Source organism: Paroedura picta, chromosome 2 (assembly GCF_049243985.1).
Source record: "Paroedura picta isolate Pp20150507F chromosome 2, Ppicta_v3.0, whole genome shotgun sequence".
Lineage (NCBI taxonomy): Eukaryota > Metazoa > Chordata > Lepidosauria > Squamata > Gekkonidae > Paroedura > Paroedura picta.
Window position 1 is genome coordinate 81,200,927 of NC_135370.1, and position 20,109 is coordinate 81,221,035.

At 44.1% G+C, this 20,109-nt stretch overlaps 1 protein-coding gene and 1 long non-coding RNA gene across 8 annotated transcripts in view; one reads left to right on the forward strand and one right to left on the reverse strand.

Annotated features, from left to right (window-relative positions):
* The first annotated feature begins 10,849 nt into the window (after positions 1 to 10,849).
* Positions 10,850 to 18,614, forward strand: LOC143829798 (uncharacterized). The gene is made up of 2 exons (XR_013228237.1): positions 10,850 to 12,227; positions 18,172 to 18,614. It is a non-coding gene; the product is annotated as an uncharacterized LOC143829798 (long non-coding RNA).
* Positions 18,615 to 19,207: 593 nt separating this feature from the next.
* Positions 19,208 to 20,109, reverse strand: part of LOC143829796 (inner centromere protein-like) — a 30,343-nt gene continuing 29,441 nt past the window's right edge. For all 7 annotated transcript variants that reach the window (XM_077321214.1, XM_077321211.1, XM_077321213.1 and 4 more), the window contains one exon: positions 19,208 to 19,529. In XM_077321214.1, the coding sequence (XP_077177329.1) occupies positions 19,318 to 19,529 (212 nt within the window). In that variant the 3' untranslated portion in view covers positions 19,208 to 19,317. The remainder of the gene's footprint in view (positions 19,530 to 20,109) is intronic.

The following is a 20,109-nucleotide window of genomic DNA, read 5'->3' on the forward strand; positions in this document are numbered from 1 at the left end:
TTGACAGCCTTGGAAGGGTTTCCTGTATGGTGAGATAGATTCAAGTGGGTTGCCGTGTTAGTCTGAAGCAGCACAACAAAACAAAATCAGAGTCCAGTGGCACCTTTAAGACCAAAAAAGGTTTACTCAAGGTGTGAGCTTTCGAGTGCAAGCAGACTGAGGAAGTGCTTGCACTCGAAAGCTCATGCCTTGAATAAACCTTTGTTGGTCTTAAAGGTGCCACTGGACTCTGATTTCGTTTCCTGAATGGTGGGAGTTAATTACGATCACGCTACTTCTGGGGTTTCTTGAAGCCTGAAGAATATTTGAGATGTTTCTCAATGGTAAAAAAGTTGAGATAGGTGGTTCTATATTATGAATATAGCTCTCAACCTGAGGTCCTGGTTAGTTATCCTAGCTAACAGTCTCTGATAAGAGTTCTTCTTCAAGAATATGTTTAATCCCATTTAGCAGCCATATAAAGTAGTAGCCATTGTGGCAAAACAGGATTCCTCATTAGATGGCCCTTCGGTCTAATCTTGCAGGGATATTCTGACATTCACCTCCCCTGGTTTCTCCTTTTCTAGTCCCTGATCTTTAAGGTCTCTGCTGCCTCTACTTTTGTTTGGCAGAAAGAGATAAGGAAACATGCTTCAGATAGTGGGGGAATAGTGAGTGAGATGGTTCAAAACAACTATAGGTGTAAGAGGCAGAACATGATTTTAGTGAAATGAGACAATCTTTGGCTGTAGTTCACTAGCATAAATAATTGCTATTTAGCTAATATTGAATGGTTTGGAGCAGAAAACTGTATGGATCTGAGCATATCGTGCTTTGGAGGGAGGGTGGCTTTTCATGTCGTACATAATTGTTTTTCTCTAGCAGTTGTTGTTAATGCTTATGTCACTCATGAGCATAGAGGCACCAGCGGGCAAACATGGGAGTTGCTTCTCTCAAAAGTTCATCTGTGGAATGCAGTGGCTTAATGGAAATGATATGCCACCCTGTGAAGGTAATACTGGAAGCAATGAGGAAAACAGCTACAAAAATGTCACTGTGGGATCCCCCTATAGAGCACTTGGACGTTGGGACAACATAAGCTGGATTTGGTTATGAAGACAAATCAGAGTCGAGAGCTAAGTCATGCTGTGGCTTATGTAATAGGCAGTTAGAGGTCAGCTGGAAGTGGAACCTCAACTCTGACTACTTTGTGTGGTCAGTGATTCATCTTGCATGACGCAGGTGTGTGTGTGTTGGTAAGAATTTGTAATGTCTTCCTGTCTCTAGCCCATTGACATATCAGGATTAGGAAACCTCTCTGGTCTCAGGACAAGATAACTTGCCAGTACGGCTTGTCACTTGTGGGGATGCTTCCGTGCTTGGGTGGAGACGGATGGCGCCAGCAACTAGTCTCTTTTAATTATTTCTTTTCACAACTGTAAAAGTGTCTGCTAGGATAACTAACCAGGACCTCCAGGTTGAGAGCTATATTCAGAATATAGAACAACCTTTTCAACTTTTTAACCATTGAGAAACATCTGAAACATTCTTCAGACTTCCAGAAACCCCAGAAGTAGCATGATCGTAATTGACTCTCATTACACAGAAAACCCTTCCAAGGCTGTTAAGAAACCCCAGGGTTTCATGACACCCTGGTTGAGAAAGCCTGGTCTAGAACATATTGAGCAACCAGTTAGGTCATCACAAAACTCCATCACATTGCAATACTGACAGCTCTGCCCTAATGCCAGAGTTGGTGTAGAGCTGGCAAATTAGTCTGTATTTATTTTATTTATATACCACGCTCCCCTGAGGCTCAGCAGTATGTTCTCCCAGCAGTGGTGGTCTTCACCCATAAAGCAAATTGATTAGCTGTTTTAGCAAAGAATATGCTTTATTATATTACTAGTAAGCAAGCCCGCTGCAGCCAAATGCAGCGGGCGCTAGGCACTCACAGTCGCTGAGTCTGCGGGCTTGTTTTGGCGGGGGCGGCGGCGGCATGCTTCTTTTTGTGGCGGCGGCGGTGGGCTTCTTTTTGTGGCGGCAGCGGGCTTGTTTTTGCGGCGGCGGCGGGCTTCTTTTGGCGGCGGCGGCAGCCTGACGCGGCGAGAGGCGCTTTGCGCCTCTTGCCGCGTCAGGCCACCAGGCAGGGAACCCCTGGCAGGCACGCTTCACGCGACTGCCGGGGGCTCCCTGGGGCGGCGGCCTGACGCAGCGAGAGGCGCTTCGCGCCTCTCACCGCGTCAGGCCGGGAGCAACTGCGAGCCGCGCTGCGCACGGCTCGCAGTTGCTGGGGCTGGGAATCAGAGGGACCAATCGGCAGGCGCTTCGCGCCTGCCGATTGGTCCCTCCGATTGTCTGTCGTGAGGAAGGGTCCAATCTGGACCCTTCCTCATCACGGACTAATCCCACCTCCACACCCCTTAATGAATTATTTAGTCCGTGGCACCCGTGGTGCCACGGGCGGTTTAAAGATATATGGCATAATATGGCATAATTTGGATATTATGACAGTTTACTAATTAGCCACTAATTTACCTTTGCTTTATATCTGTAGTCTTATGATTCTTGTTCCATTTTATCTGAGGAATTGTGCACGCACACAAAAGCTCACGCCTTAAATCTTTGTTGGGCTTAAAGGTGCTATTGGACTCAAATTTTGTTGTATGATTAGGAAAGGTAACATTTGCTACCATGCTTTATATGGAATGGAGAAGCTTTTGCTGCCAGTTAATACTGCAAAAAGCAGAGGTCAAGATACAGACTTTTGAAGATGAGGAAGATACTGTTCTATTTGTTGGACCGAGACTATTTCCAGAACCCTCATTAATGTGATAATTAAGTGGGCCATTTCTGCTTCTCAAAAGCAAGGATGCTACTAGGAAGGCTGACCCCCCATTCAAATAAGGGACAAATTAGCTGTGACTGGGGGATACATTTTTATTTATTAACGTGTCAAGCATCCATTCTCTAACAAAGGAGAATGAGAGTTAAAGAAAACAGAACAGGCAGGCAAGGGAGACTCAATCCTGCCCTTTCTCTGCCTCTTGCATGCTATTGTATTATAGAGGCAGTGTGGTGTAGTGGTTAAGAGCAGCAGGCTCTCATCCTGAGAGCTGGGTTTGATTCCCCATTCTTCCAATGCAGCCTGCTGGGTGACCTTGGGCTAGTCACAGTCCTGTTAGAGCTGTTCTCACTTAGCAGTACTGTCAGAGCTCTCTCATATTCACCTACCTCACAGGGTGTCTGTTGTGGGGAGGAAGGGAAGCTGATTGTAAACCATTTTGAGAGTCCTTCAGGTAGTAAAAAGGGTACCAAAAACAGCTCTTCTTCATCAGAATAACAATCAAATATCATTGGTTCTCAGAGAGGTTGCAGGGACACTTTCCTCAAACACCTGACACCAACACCTCCCTATCAGTGAACTAAGAGAACCAGTTTGGTGTAGTGGTTAGGCGTGTGGACTTCTAATCTGGCATGCCAGGTTCAATTCTACGCTCCCCCACATGCAGCCAGCTGGGTGACCTTGGGCTCGCCACGGCACTGATAAAACTGTTCTGTGATAGTGATATCAGGGCTCTCTCAGCCTCACCCACCCCACAGGGTGTCTGTTGTGGGGAGAGGAATGGGAAGGCGACTGTAAGCTGCTTCGAGCCTCCTTCGGGTAGGGAAAAGCGGCATATAAGAACCAACTCTTCTTCTTCTAATACTGGACACTGTCTCCCAGAGGAGGGTGCACAGGTCAATGTGCTACAGTCACCATGGCATCCACTCACTGGGAGGCCTCTATGTCTCAGGGAGATCCTTTACGTCTGCTGTACTTTCAAGAAAAAATGGCCACGACACAGGCCATAATGCCCCTCCCCTCAGCTTGGGAAAACAAATATGTCTCCAAGTAGCAGGAAGGACGCAGCTTCAGGCCTGGAGGACAGGGCAGATCTGATTCCCAAGAAGGGGAGTTCCACTGAGTGACTGAGAGATACAGGATGGAAATGAAAGCAGGTAAAGCTACTTCCTGTGGCTTTTTGAGAAGACTTTTAAAAAAAGACAATAGTACTCTCTATATATTTATTAACAATTTAACTGAACCAGCAAGAAACCCTGCATTAAGCACTTTTCTGCCTGCACAGTAGTTTACTTCCAATACTGGAGCCAGGCTGAGAGAAGAATGCTTGAAAGAGATAAGTGGAAAAGCTTGTTTAATTGATTTTGTTTGGGAAAAAAGCTCCCCTCTTCGACCACCTCATGGAATCCCTTACCTGCTATGTCTTCTTTGGCTCAGTCTCCAGATATACGCTCCTCTGCTATTCCCACAATATATTCAGGATAAAACAGAACGTTAAATTTAATTTGTGTTTGGGAATTACCTTTTAGTCATCACCTACACAGGAAAAATAATAAACACTGAAAATTGACAACGCATCCCTGATAGGAAAGGTCACACTTTGTGCAATTCTCGTTTCTATTTTACTGTTGACAGTGTGCCTGAAACCTCTTAGATGCTGAGCCAAACATCCCTGATCATTTTGCTGATGCATACAGCAACCTCAGCCCTTGATGTAGTTATGCATGAAGTGAAGATCCAGATCAAGTACAGTACGTGGAGAGAGGCTAATGCAGTGAACTTTATTGGGGGAATGGCTAGATGAAATGAGCCAGGCTACTGGGAAGTTCTTGTTGCTGGGGAGCTTAGGAAATGCTGAGAAAGGCTCAGCTGGATAGCTGGAGGAGAGGAAAGGGTGCTTCAGGGAACGAATAGACACACAATCAGCCAGGCAGAGCACAAAACAAACTTTTCCCCACCAGTTTGCCCATAAAGCATGCCTCTTCCCCATCAATAAAAACCCAAAACCACAAATTGCCCCCCCCCCATTTTTTAAAAAAGGTCAAGGCTCCAGATTGCAAGAGGGCTTGCAGTAAAAGGAGCCCTAGGCATCTATTCATAGATGCATATGTGTTTAAACGCAGAAGTCATTTTTATTTTAAAAATTAGCTTGCAGTCCATTTAAAAGAGGGGAAAAGTTGATTGACTGCCTGTCTTGATTGACAGGGGGAAGAGAGGAGTGTGTATAGCACATTTCCCTCTTCCACCATTTCAAGCAGCCATGTAAAATGCCAGGAAGCGTGAAATGGCAGCAGAAGAGCCAGCAGGTGAGGAATTCCGGGAGGCATGGTTTTTTAAGCATTATGCCATTGTGTTGGCGTAAGGCTTTTTTTTCCTGTGCAGAATGGCCCACAGTGACATATCCCAGGTAGAGCTGCCAATAGGTTCCTCAAGCTGTTCCTTTAATATGTTTGATCTGCTGCAAATACCCAGTGATGGTATTTACCTCCCTGATATGAAAAGCTTCAGCTGCCCATTTTTGTATATTAAGCCTCTATTATAGGAACAGGACATTTTTTCCCCTGGCCAGCTGGCAACCCTATTGGACGGTATATTTTACAGCCAAGAGCTGCAGCCTTTGAACAAAAGTAACTGCCAGCAAATCCAAAGCAAGGGAAATGTTGAGAGTCTGAGCCGGGAGGAAGCCATTTAGGCAATGCAGACCAGCAACATGCACAGCTGAGAAAAGAAAAACCATGATAAGAACTTGGAAGTGCTAGATAACCATCTTGTACTGAAGGGATATTAAAATTGATCCATTCCATTCTCTCTGCACTGGGAAGCAAGGCAAGAGGGAAAGTGTGTGCAGATATCACAGCATTTTTCAGCCTTTTGAATATGGAGGTATTGCTGAAATACTTTTTCAGGCTTCAAGGTTCCAGGAAGTGATGTCAGCTGGCCACGCCTCCCTGCCACACTCCCTGGAAGGGAGCTTCAGCTGGCAAAGGTTTAAATGCTGGGATCCCTCCCCTTGGGTTCTTTGTAGGTGCAATGTTCACATTCCCTGCCTGCCCACTTAGACTCCTGATCGTGTTGCACTACAGCAAAGCTCTGCTGACAAACTCCTGGATTTCAACCTCGGCTGCTCTTTGGACCTGCAGTTCTACTCCCCAATAACTCAACTCCTGTATTCCCATTCCTGCAATTTGTCCCAACATTCCTTCAGCTCTAACTTATCTGCTCTGGCATCCCATTCCCTACTTACCCTCCCAGCTCCTGGACTGACCTCTGGCTTGTTTTTGGACTTGGCTTTGCTTACTACACCTTTTTGCTTGTTGCCGGCTTGATTACGGACTGTCTGTGACCTCTTCTCTTGAACCATGTTTTGGGCTGTGTTTTCTTGGCCATGGGTGCAGTGACTTGGACTAGGTGTGGCCCAGCAGTTAATCTCTTGCCTTGAAGATCCTGTGGGGTTGCCATGTTGGCTGCACTCTCTACCACATGGGCATTGCCTTCTTAACCCAATAACTCACATGGACTGGTTTTGAACACTCACCTCCAAGAACAAACAAACATCAAGGCATAAGAATATCCCACAATAGTTTGCAGTAGCATTTTTTAAAATGAAGTTGTTATGCTGACCCCAATTTTTTCAGGTGTATTAAGAATTTCAGCCACTGTGCTTAATCTAGAAAAGGAGGTTGAGAGGGGACATGATAGCCTTCTTTAAGTATTTGAAAGGTTGTCATTTGGAGGAGGGCAGGATGCTGTTCCCATTGGCTGCAGAGGAGAGGACACGCAGTAATGGGTTTAAACTACAAGTACAACGATATAGGCTAGATATCAGGAAAAAATTGTTCACAGTCTGAGTAGTTCAGCAGTGGAATAGGCTGCCTAAGGAGGTGGTGAGCTCCCCCTCACTGGCAGTCTTCAAGCAAAGGTTGGATACACACTTTTCTTGGATGCTTTAGGATGCTTTGGGCTGATCCTGTGTTGAGCAGGGGGTTGGACTAGATGGCCTCTATGGACCCTTCCAACTCTAGGATTCTATGATTCTAATCTCTGATGGTTGTATTTGCCAAAAAGGGCAGTGTGTGTACGCTCCACTTGGATTTGTTACTAACTCCTCTGGAATCCTGACTGGAGGAGGGTTATTAATGGTATGTTATGTAACTATTCCTTGTTTGCATACCTCAGCTGTCCATTCATAACAATGGTTATTTATTAATCAAAGTACATCAATGATCTGCATGTATGAAATACAATCATAGATTTCTTTGTATGATTATTGTCTCTGGTGCAGGAAGCATGTGTTGGGCAAAACAGGAAAATATTATGTTTCCATATAATGACAGAGCCAGACCCCAATCTTTTGAGCTGCAGAAAATAAGAAAATCTTCAGGTAGTTTCTTCTTTCAACACTGTTCTGAGGAGAAAAAAATTTATTGGGAATCCTCAGAAGGTATAGGAATTTGCAAAGGGTCTTCATTTCCCATCCTACAATCCCAGACTGTATATGACTTCAATACTGGAGTCATACAAGTACTCTTAATACTCTTAATACGGGTGGTCTATAAATATGACTCAAATACTTTGGCCACCTCATGAGAAGGAAGGACTCCCTGGAGAAGAGCCTAATGCTGGGAGCGATTGAGGGCAAAAGAAGAAGGGAACGACAGAGAATGAGGTGGCTGGATGGAGTCACTGAAGCAGTAGGTGCAAACTTAAATGGACTCCGGGGAATGGTAGAGGACAGGAAGGCCTGGAGGATCATTGTCCATGGGGTCGCAATGGGTCGGACACGACTTCGCACATGACAACAACAATAAATATGACTGATAAATAATTTTTAGCCATTGGTGATAAATCCAGAAGAATTCCAGAATATTCCAGAGGAGATATTATTAAATAGCCAGCAGACAGATGTAAATAGAAGGAACCCTAAGGACTTACTGGAGGGGGGAGAGAACTAATTCCCCTCCATGAACTATTTATTCTTTCCCTTCCCTGAAAGCTCCTGTAGCCTCTTTCCCTTTCATCCTTCTTTCTCTTCTTCTCACACAACAGCCAAAATATATCTGCCCTGTCTCTTTAGCCGCCCCCCCCTCCATTGGCTTCTGTCTAGGAAAACTATAGTCCAATCATGTAGTGCCAGCTGCAGAGCCAGGCCCATGAGCTTGATAGGAAGCCCTAAAGGGCTTGTGGTGGGACGCATCACTTTCCCCTGAATCTCCCATCCTCACATAATTTACCTTTCCCCTCCTTCTAGCAGCCCCTATATCATCACCTTTCTCTATCTCATTCACTCCTCTTATCCATTCACCAACCCCTTTAATCTGCCTCCCTTCTTCGTCAATATTTATTATTTATTTATATCCCACTTTTTCCACCCCAGGCACCAAAGCAGCTTACATCCTATCCGTTTTTTTTATTCTCACAACATTCCTGTAAGGTAGGTTAGACTGAAAGCATGTGACAGGCATGATACCACCTACTGAGTTTCCATGGCAGTCTGGAAATTTAAACACAGGTCTCTCAGACCCTTCTCTGAATCTCTAGCCACTACTCAATGCTGGCTTTCATAGGTTGGCTGCTGTTGAACAGTAGCAAGCAGCCACACCTACGTGAATCAAGCAAGTCAGGTGGTATTAAGTCACCCAGTGATTCCTGTCAGGCCTGTCAGACTTTCCACAAAGGCCAAAACAGCCCTAGAAAGGACCTTGACCCCTCTCTCTGCCTTTTACAGAGAAAAACCAAGCCCTTAGTTGTCTACTGATATTCATTTGTTAAAGCTACAGGCACTCCTTTGATAATTGTATGTGTGTTGTTTTTTAGATTTCAGATTTTTTTTTTGCAAGCCTGGAGCATTGTTCAGGTTTACATAAAGATCTGTCTTGCCTGTTCACAGCTCTAGTCGCCAGGTTTACGTATCCTCAGATTTGGCCAACGTTGCTATTAGAATATAAAAATGGGGACACGAGTAGGAGAATCCCTCCCCCCACTGCTGCCATTGCTGGGCCAGCTTGTTTCAAAGCTACCCCCATTCCCATCACTGCTGCAACCATTTGGCTCCCTCATTGCTAGTTTTTTTTTTTTTTGGGGGGGGGGGAGTGAGAACTGCAGTGCTTCCCTACCTGAATCCCTGATTGCCAGCTGGGGGGATGACAACAGGGATTGTGCAACCCCCCCCCCATCCCCTTGATTGCCGGTTCAGTGGTTGGCAGGGGGTTTGCTGATTTGGTGTGGGTGAGGACTCCCACACCTCTCTGCCTAATTCCCGCCTTATAGTTTAGTTGGAAAGTAGGCTTGATTGAGGTTCGGGGGGAGGGCACAGTGAGGGTACCCACACCCTTTGCCCAAATCTTTCATTGCAGGCTCTGGTGAAGCCTGGACTCCTGTGTCCCTGCCCAATTCCCTTCTTGTTGGCTCATAAAATGCACAGGGGCGGGGAATCCCATATCCCCCCATCACTCCAAGCCTCATCACCTACCATTGGTCTTGCTGCCAGTGTCCTCCTTAGCCACAGCCAGGTCCAGAGCACCTGCCAGCATCCTTCAATGCTGAGGCTGGGTCCAGAATGGCTGCTGGTGTCTACCACTGGGCTGGGCTGGAGCCCCTACCTCCTCTTTTGGTAAGTGCGTTGTCTGCACATGCACAGAAAATACAAATGTATTTAGCAGGGATATAAACACACACACTAATACTTTATTTTTTATTCCAGATTTTTTGCAAACCTAAGAAGCCCCTGATATTTGTAGGACCACATGCCACTATTAGATATATGGATAATGATGATGATGGTTAATAAAGCATAATAGCTCAATATGTAGTTTACTCCCAAGCAAAGGTGGTTGGCAGACCATCTTTCTGAGAAAAAGTTTGCATGGTGGGCTCAGCAAGTGGTTGGTACTGCACTGCGAATAGCATCCATCTCTAATCTTTTTGGAGTGCTACTTGGAAACAGCCAAGAGACCCAAGTGGGCTTAAGGACTCTGCACATGGCATGAACTACGTATTTGAGTGTGACCTGAGCATTTATCCAGTCCTTACACTTCTTTGTCTTTCTCACACCAGATGATTCAGCTGATGGGGACCCTAGTGTTATGGGGCTGACCATTATTCATCTTCTGTGTCGAGTAACACTGGCATGTTCCCTACAGTTTCTGCTATGGAGCTTAGTTTTCTCTCCAAAGCAGCTCACAAGCTAACTTTAGGAATGTAGTGTAATTTCCAAGTTAAACATAAGTACTATCATTATTTATTTATTTGATTTATATACCGCCCTCCCCGGAGGCTCAGGGCAGTTTACATGGAACTTATGAACGATACATAAAACAATCAATAACACATGAATAACCATACAATATTAATAACAGGTAGTTGTAACAATAAACAGTATAAAAAATGATACAGTAAACTGTACAAACAGGTCCAGAGCACTCTGGTGGAGTTCTGGGAGGGAGGGGAGCAGGGGCCCTTCATTCGCTGTTGGTTGTGCCTGGTCTCAACCAAATGCCTGGTGGAAGAGCTCCCTTTTGCAGGCCCTGCGGAACTGTTTGAGCTCCGTCACGGCCCTGATCTCTTCCCGGAGCTCATTCCACCAGGTGGGGGCCACAACAGAGAAGGCTCTGGCCCTGGTCAAGGCCAGGCGGGCTTCTTTAGGGCCAGGGACCATTAGCCGGTTGGTGGCGGAGGAGCGTAGGGCTCTTTTAGGGGCATAAGCAGGGAGGCGGTCCCTCAGGTACACTGGGCCCTGACTGCGTATGGCCTTGAAGGTAATTACCAGAACCTTTAGTCTGATCCAGAATTCAACTGGCAACCACTGCAGCTGGTGGAGAATGGGCCGGATGTGGGACCTCCACGGTGTTGTTGTGAGGATCCTGGCTGCTGCATTTTGGACCAGCTGTAGTTTCCGGCTAAGGGCAGACCTGCGTAGAGCGAGTTACAGAAGTCCAGTCTAGAGGTGACCGTCACATGGATCACTGTGGCATATCTTTAAACCGCCCGTGGCGCCACGGACTAAATAATTTGTTAAGGGCTGCCGAGGCGGGATGTGTCCGTGATGAGGAAGTGTCCGGATTGGACCCTTCCTCACGACAGACAATCGGAGGGACCAATCGGCAGGCGCAAAGCGCCTGCCGATTGGTCCCTCTGATTCCCAGCCCCAGCAACTGTGAGCCGCGCGCAGCGCAGCTCGCAGTTGCTCCTGGCCTGACGCGGTGAGAGGCGCAAAGCGCCTCTCGCCGCGTCAGGCCGCCGCCCAAGGGAGCCCCCGGCAGTCGCGTGGAGCGCGGCTGCTGGGGGCTCCCTGCCCAGCGGCTTGACGCGGTGAGAGGCGCGAAGCGCCTCTCGCCGCATCAAGCCGCTGCTCAAGAAAGCAATTGCGAGCCGCGAGCCACGCGGCTCGCAGTTGCTTCCTTGCTGGTGGCCTGACGCGACGGAGGCGCAAAGCACCTCCGACACGTCAGGCCGCTGCCCAAGAACATCAGCCGCCCAAGAAGATACCCCCCGAAAGACCAACACAAGAAGATCGCCGCCACCCGGGGGCTCCCTGCCCGGTGCCTTGACGCGGCGCCTTCAACACACACAAAAACGGAGCCCCCACGAGAAGATGGACGCCGCCCGGGAGCGCCCTCCCTCTCTCCGGTAAGCTACCTTTACTCTCCCTGCCCTCGCCAGGCCCTCGCTCTCCCCCCCCTCCTAGAGCCCATTGTATTTGACATACAATGGGCTTTTTTACTAGTATTATATATTATCTGTGATTCAGTGTTTTTCTGGATTTCTGTTTTGGTCACCTTATATTGTTCTACAGTATAGTTTGCATAAAATCTTTAAGCATCATAATTTCAATGTAGGTTTTCAAAATGCTCCTGCATTCCTGGCTCAAAACCCTGTGCCTTTTTCCCTACTGCCCACAGCAGGCTCACAGACAAACATGAGCTTTCTCTGCCTACACATGCTTTGGTCAGTTAGTGGCAATGCCATAGTCTTTACTAACCACCCACTAAGCAACATCAGAAACAACTGGCTCCCAGCCATTCCGTCTACTTTAAAAATGTTCAAATCTTATTACTGTATGCTTATTCATGGTTATACACAGATCTTGCTAATCCAATCTCAGCTATTATCACCCCATTTCTTATGCATCTTGACTCTAGCTTGCCCTTCCTGTCAATCAAACCCCCACCTACTCTCTACCTATATGTAATAATTGAGGATATTCTGTTTTGTTGTATCTAATAAAGCATGCATGCTCACAAATGCCTATATCTTGAATAAAACTTTGTTGATCTTAAAGGTGCCAGTGGACTCAAACTTAACAGCTCCAGAGTTAACATAATGGCTGACCATTTAATCTAAGCAGGGCAGAGGTAAAGGAAGAAAACAGGGCAACAACTTAGCAGGTATCACATGGATAAGAAAGGTAAATCCACTTCTGGGGGGGGGGGGAGTTACAGACTTCCTGTACATTGGGTAATCATATGTTCCACAAGGCATAGCTTCAGAATGGCACAGTGAAATCGGTTGTTCTTCAATTCCAGAATAATCCAAGAACTCATATTAAGGGGAAATGTACCTCCACTGAATTACCATTATGGAGAATTTCCACTCCTTATAGCCAGTGAAACAGATACTATGCAAACACCAAACGTAAACAGTGAAGTTGACATGCTGGAAAATTGGACTTGCTCTTCACTGAAACACTTATCTGTTTGAAGAAAATATCTGGAGCTTTTTGTTTGTAAATTAGCTGACAACCAATAGCTCTAGAGGAAAAGAAGAACAGCAGATGGGGCCTCCTACTAAACCTCATTTCAAATGAGTTTTATGTCTCTCCTCGACTTGCATTTTAAAAAGACACCCACACCAATATTTTTAATCAAAATTTAAAAATCTGGTCACACTCTGAATAGTCTGAATGTTTCCACTTCTAGGAACACAGGCTACTCATGTTATACAATGAAGGAAAACGACTCCGTTGATTTTTTAGGTAATATAGTGATTTAAGGGACCACAAACCACTGGAGGGATCAGAGCTACAAAATATGCAGGAAAACAGCAGCAATAGCAACAAAGGACAATTCAGCTTCGGTAGAGCAAACATTAAGAGGTGCTGCTCTTTCCCTATACTGGTAGCATTGAATTTTTATAGTGTATAGTTACTGTGGAAAACACTATCATTTCCCACACTAGACCCCCACAGCATGGCTGGAATCTTGCTGGTGTTAGGAAGACCAGTGATTCATTGGGCCATCTCTGAATTCCACAAGCTCCAGATGTTAATGCAAAACCAACTGTCATCCTTTCAAAGATTTAGTCAGTGAGTGACTGTGGGCTTGAGACTACTTTGCCAGACACAGGTTTTACACGCTGGCTATTCACTCTGGACCAGTTTTATTTTAACATTCAGGATTGTCCCTAGTGGTTTGACAATGAGGAAAACAAAAGGAGGGGGAGAGAAGGTGTAGCAGTGTTCATTATTTAGGTAACTACAAATATAAAATTGTCCTCTGAATCCAGTTCAGTTGTTCAAACTTTATACAAGCCACTTACATTTTGCTGCTAGGTTCAATGTCAGGTAGGATAGAGACATGCAGTGCTGATTGTCAATAGTGGTTTATTTTTTAAAGCAGCCTCCTCTCCCCCTCTTCTTCCAAAAAGTGTTTATGGAACCAGAACTCTTATCAGGTTGCTCAAGCTGCATTATCATCTAACACCACCTTTGCTGCATATTCAGCCTCATGACCCACAAATGGATCTAGTCTTGCCATTTGGAAAAAAAATTGCTCCACCTATTTGTACAGCACCATATAAAACAATTTAAAACTAAAGCAATAATCATCTGCTTCATTGCCTCTGGCCTTGTTATACTCGGTAAACTTTCCCCACATTATGTTGCTGCTGAGAAAATCCTGTGAATCTTACTTCTACATATTTTGGAGGCTGGTCACAGTGTATACAGGCCCAAGTGGCCTGGCAGGCCTCTCAGACCTCCCTATTATCTCTTTCCATTAAGTGCCCACTCGGTATACTGAATGCTTCCTTCTAGCTGTGCACTGGAGCGGGAAATTAGTGATAGATTTCTGGTATGTTTGTCTGCCATTAGTGATTTTCTCATTCAGGAATATACTTCAAAGAAAAAGCAGCTTGCCTAGGAACACAATTTGAAATTATTTTTTTAACGCTATAGACCCAACTTCTTTTTCAGATGTAGCCTAAGGGGGAAAACATTCACATTGGCTTATGCTGAAGGGATATGATAGGCATACACTAGACACATGTTCACCCACCAAGTTCTGATATAACTTTGCAGTAGATGTGCCACTTCATTTGGCTCTTCATAGCCATTGTTTAACATGTCCATATGTTTCATTGATTTTAGTTAAGCTTTATTCATTCACTGCATTTTGAATGAATCAGCATCTTGTTCAGTCTCTACAGTAGGTAAACATTAATGCTGAAACAATATGCACACAGAAGCAATGCTAAAGCTACATAATTGGCACTGGAATACAGAATCCTTGCAGGGCAGTGGTTGCATACTCCATCAGCACTGCTTAGCAAGCCACTACTGGCTGAAAAGACCATATCCCAGTCTCAAAGAAAATCATTAGCGCAAACAAGCAACTACTCAGTGGATGCGTCAACATCAGCTGCCTCCCCATATTCTGTTGTGTCAGACCCACCCACCCCCCTTTCAATACACTGTAGGATCATGACAAAGACTGTGACCATGAGAACATTATGTTCTGGAGGTAATTCTATGAGGCATGGGATCCCAATCCTATTGAATCTGTGCATACCCATAAAATAGCTTCCAGTGTGTGCTCTGGTCAGTCTCAAAATGGTGGGGCCCTAAACATCCTTCTGCAGCAAAAACAAATGTTTCTGAATAGATGCCTTCCATAGACTCAAAGGCAAGACAACCTGGGCCGATCTAATGAGGTGAAGAAAAGTAAGGACTGTTTGCGTTGGAGAATAGAGCCAGTTTGGTGTAGTGGTTAGGAGTGCGGACTTGTAATCTGGCATGCCAGGTTCGATTCTGCGCTCCCCCACATGCAACCAGCCGGGTGACCTTGGGCTCGCCACGGCACTGATAAAACTGTTCTGACCGAGCAGTGATATCAAGGCTCTCTCAGCCTCACCCACCCCACAGGGTGTCTGTTGTGGGGGGAGGAATGGGAAGGCGACTGTAAGCCGCTTTGAGCCTCCTTCGGGTAGGGAAAAGCGGCATATAAGAACCAACTCTTCTTCTTCTAGATCATTTGTCAAATGAGAGATAGCAGGAGCCACTGCTATAGGAGATTCTTTGCATATCTTCTCTCAGCAGTTTCAAGAGAAGGAATAAAAACTGTTTTCACGTTTGTCACAGCTCCCTTAAACAGAGCCTGTCTGACAGAGTGGCTACAACAGTGATAGACAAATTAAATAGAACATGTCTCTGCGATCCTTGAGAAAGAGATGCATGTAAACTGAAGGATAAGTACACTGGCAGTTTCATTTCTGGAGCACTCAGTGATTTTTAATTCTTGATTCTGCACCGGCCTGTTTCAATTTGGGCTCATGTGGCTTAGGGGAAAACATAAGAAAACTTCATCCATGTTTAAGTAACAACTTTTGGTCAAACCAGAGGTGTACTGAGGGTTCCAAGAGCTCAAGTGGAACTGTAATGCTAGGAGAGTACCCAAGTCTTTCCCAATGCCTTTTTTCTTACCTGAAGCAGCCACAGGGAATAGCTGGAACAATTTATGCTAATAGGCAAAGAGCAGCTGTTCAGGGGGGTTTCAGATCAAGAAAATGGCAGCAAGCAAGAGGCCTCATTTGAACTATCACACATTTGGTTTGGCCCACAGAAATACTAAAACAAGCACGACATTTGCCAAAGTTGTTTAGTCAGTGCTGTAAGAGGGTCAAGTGAGCATACTGAAATATGATTAACTCCCTGGACTGAGAGGTCTAGACTGAAACTCAAAGGGGAATTGTGTGTGTAGGGTGACGATTGTGGAGAGAAATAAGACAATCAATTCTAACCATTTACCAAAATTTATTCCTAGTCAATTTGAAAACAAGAGATGCACTGTCCACCAGAAGTAGCAAAAGAAGGGTGTTTAATCTGTCCAGACCCAACATTTGCCACCTGGATGTAAAAGTAACTAGAAGCTACATGAGCCTTGGAGGTCCTTGTGGTACTAAACAATTGATGTGGAGTTCAGCAAACCATGAGGTCATCAGATAGGTTTTGCTAAATGATTGATGTGGGGGAGACCAGAGCACTGAGGTAAAAGCAGATAGCTTTTGTAGACTTGTGAGATGATTCAGGCATTAAATAATATCCATATGCAGGATACATTTTCAATTTACATGGCAAAGTTAACATTAGTAAACTGGAGGCAAAGCCCGTTGCACCCAGGAATACAATGGGCACTAGCACTTACACATGCACTGTGATTTTCATGAGTTCTGCCCCCCTCCACGGCTCAATCTTGATAATTTAGTGACCTTTGATAACAAACGTATAAGACACGTGGTCCTAAAGAACAGGTCGGATCCCTACCAAGTGCAAAGTAAAGAAACAGCAGTCATCCAGGATCTACCATCAAATACCCTCCAGAGAAGAGCAGATTTCCATTTCTTAAGACAAAAATACAAAAGGAAATTCAATATTATTGGAAGATGCACTTTGCACTAGAGGTAGTACTACCGAAAGGAAGGAAAACCATACGTACCATCCAAGAAACTAAAATACTATGACAAATTTTCCCAGGACCCCAACGACGATTAAAATACAGCAACACCGGAAGGTAAGCTAAACGGGAAACCAGACTTCTAGATCAACTCTATGGCTAAGTTCAAGATCCTCTTTTTAAATGTAAACTGCCTCAATGCTCCCACCAAAAGGTCAAAGTTCTGCTACAGCCCCAGGGAAAGGAAAGGACAACAAGAGACGCGCATCTTGTAAGAAGACTGCTAGTCAAAATTTGGAGGCGATATCAAGAAAGGTTCAGGTTAGGGTTGGGTGCTTCAGCGTCCGAAGCAGCTGTTCACACCTGAAGCAGCTAGAGCTCTGTACCTACCTGTGTGTGCCTGCCAGCACACTGACGCCTGCGAACGGCCGCCGAAGCACCAAACCCTAGTTCAGGCCCGGTGCCTCTCTACTCAAATCACCAGTTGAGGCCAAAATGGAAAAAGCAGAACACCACAGGCTAGGTATAGTGAGATATCAAGACCTGGTAACCTCAGAGGGAGGCCTCGAACACGCACAATTGGTCAAAGAATATAAAAACTTAGCTAACACAGGCAGCTGTTTTCAAAAATGAAGGAGGAATTGGGTCAACCAGGCAAACAGCTATGAATCCACACTGAATTTGAAATACAAGTCAAAGCAAATAAACCACATCTTCTGAGTTTGATATATAAAGGCATACTGAAACTGGATACAGAGGACGAGCAAATGAGGAACTGCACAGATAAATGGATGCAGAACTTCAGGCAGAAAATTCAATTTGAAGAGTGGGAGCAATTATGGTCGAAAAACAAAACTAACCAATGTCAACAACTAAGAGAGGGTTGGTATAAGATGTTCTATAGGTGATACATTACAGTCTATAATGTACCGAAGACTATAAGAAGAATTTTCCCCCAAAAAACAGATGGCAAGTGCTAGAGGTGCAAAAAGGCAATCAGGTCCTTCTACCATACGCGAAGGTCCTGTGATTCAAAAATATGGGGTCAAAATCCATACTCACATACAAAACATTATGGAATATTGATTTCCAATGCATACCAAATTTATGCTCCTATGCTTTCTACCTTTGAAGATGCCAGAACACTTACTAGAACCCTTTTTTATGCAACAGCAGTGGCTAGATTAGTAGTGGCACAGAGGTGGAGGCAACCGCTGCTGTCAGAAACAGAGGTTTGGAGGAACTAGTTGGAGGATCCTGTCTCAATGGCAAAACTGACAAGCTTATTAAACAGAGAATCTCCAGAATATTCTGTACAACACTGGAAATGCTTTCTGTGACATAAGGGAAAACACCTATGTTAAAGCACTGTAAAAGTGTGGAGACTCAACAGACTTTGAGCCAACCCAATAATGGAGAATATAAGACTAAAAACCCTTTAGCTACTGTTCCTCTGCTCGCCCTACTCATTTCATTCCCCCTTAGGGCTCCGGATCCCCAAAAATAAACAAATAAAATATCCACAAAGAGATTAACATAGTTTAATTTCACGTGGCATAGCAAAAGCTTTGTTTAATTAGATGGTCCTTTCCTCCCTACTTTCTTGTCCTCGTTCCCCTGACCTCCCTTAGATGAACCCTTGAACAAACTGATTCTGGCTTGTCCTCCTCTTTCTCTTTGCAGATATACCAGGCAACCCCTTCCAATTTCAATGATCCTTGAACAAATGATGAGGGAAGTTAAGCTGGAAAGGAACCTAGTATGGTTACTGACTCCCTGTAAGGCTACATCGAAAATCCCAAGCAGATAAAGAAAACCCAGCTGGACTTCATCAAAAGAAAACGAACAAATGCAGAATTTAAAACAAGAAGAAAAGAGACTGAAGAAATGCATATTCAGAAAGGCTACTTTACATACCCTGAACAACAATTCCCCCCTCTCATTGCTAAGCAGCTGATACCTATCAAAATACCTAAGTTTATGATACCTATTATGCACAAAATACATTGGTGGATTTATTTGAACACCATGTTATAGCAGAGGCCTCATAATATATGTAAAACTTCTACTTTTCTGTACTTTCTGAAACTTTCACAATTTCTATTATTAAAATAATTAAAATATAATTTTAAAAAGTACCTGGGTTTATCTAGGCTTTCAACTTCTCTGCACCACTAGGTCCAAGGTCATTGCAAATTAGGTAAAGCAATGCTAGCCTTGCTATACTTCCTTATTTTAGAGTGAAAACTTTTTCCCCAGCTTAAAAAAACTGACTATGGTTGCTATCTCTTGTCTATAGCCACATCAGCTATAAATCCCTGTTTAGGTAAACAAAGTTAAACATTTAATAGAAAGCTTAATTAGAAATGAGTATTAAGTTACAAAGAGGAACCTGGCATTTGAGAAGCCTTTTACAGTATAATGTACATCTCCTGACATGCCAAATTCATAGTATTCATACTAATTTGTTTACTTGCTCAGTTAGGCTACCTGCTGACAGTTTATATTCCCTCCACTGCTTTCTCAATCTCTACAGAAGTATCTGAACTTCCATGTGAGGAAAAAGATCGAAATTAGGCCTATTTGTTCACACCAGGTCAATAAGGGATGAAGTACATCAAGAAATATTTCAGATAGAACATTTTTTCTAGCCATATAGTTTTTCAAATCATAGAAGATTCAACACACACACAACCTCATTTATTTTAAAAAGTAAGAGTTTCAGAATTTAAATCTTTATTGCATGGAATACAAAAGAGAAAATATTAAAAGGTTTACAGATGTCTTAGACAAACCACAGTGACAAATAGGAGGTCCTTCCCAGCTTCACTATTTTTTCATGCTACTAGATGTACGCAATGCTGTTTTGGTACCTGGTAAAGGTGGTGACTGCCAGACAGCAGAACTGGTGCGCTTGAAATATCTTGGTTTGCTCTTGTAGAAGATATCTTCTAGTTTAGGGCTCAGGATTTGTCCAAAAAATGTATCAATATCTGGAGGGTTGTAGTATTGGTATGTGACAGCTTCATTAAGCTGAAGACCTGAGGAAGAAATTGTATTACACTGAGAAGCAAACTCTCACTAAAATTAAAGTATTTCTATGGAAGAACAAATGTGATATCAGCTCACAGTTTGTCTAATTGAAATGGTTGCTCGCTGAAGCCAATTTAATAAATCTAGGAATGGCTTTGTTCATCCTATTCTAGCTTTAGTTATCAGCCTCCAGTTATGATTATCAAATGAAAGCAAGTTTGCCAAATGGCAAACAAAACAAAGAAGAATTAGTTCTTATATGCCACTTTTCTCTACTTGAAGGAGTCTCAAAGAAAGAGGTAGCCTGTAGAAGAGATTGTAGTTTAATATAGATTTCCTAAATTGGAGAGATTTTATTTCCACATTAACTTTTTTTTACTCAAGTATCTTCCTGGTTCTAGTTATGCCCATGGTCTCAGCACCCCAGATGACTACAGACACATAAAAACTTAGACTCCAAGACAAATAATTTTAATTCACTTTTAAAGAAAACAATAAAAGTGAACAGCTTACAGTAAGTTCATATGGTACTATACAATACCAGAGTCACCAATTGGCATTGAAGTATCATAAAGAAGTTCAAGACAT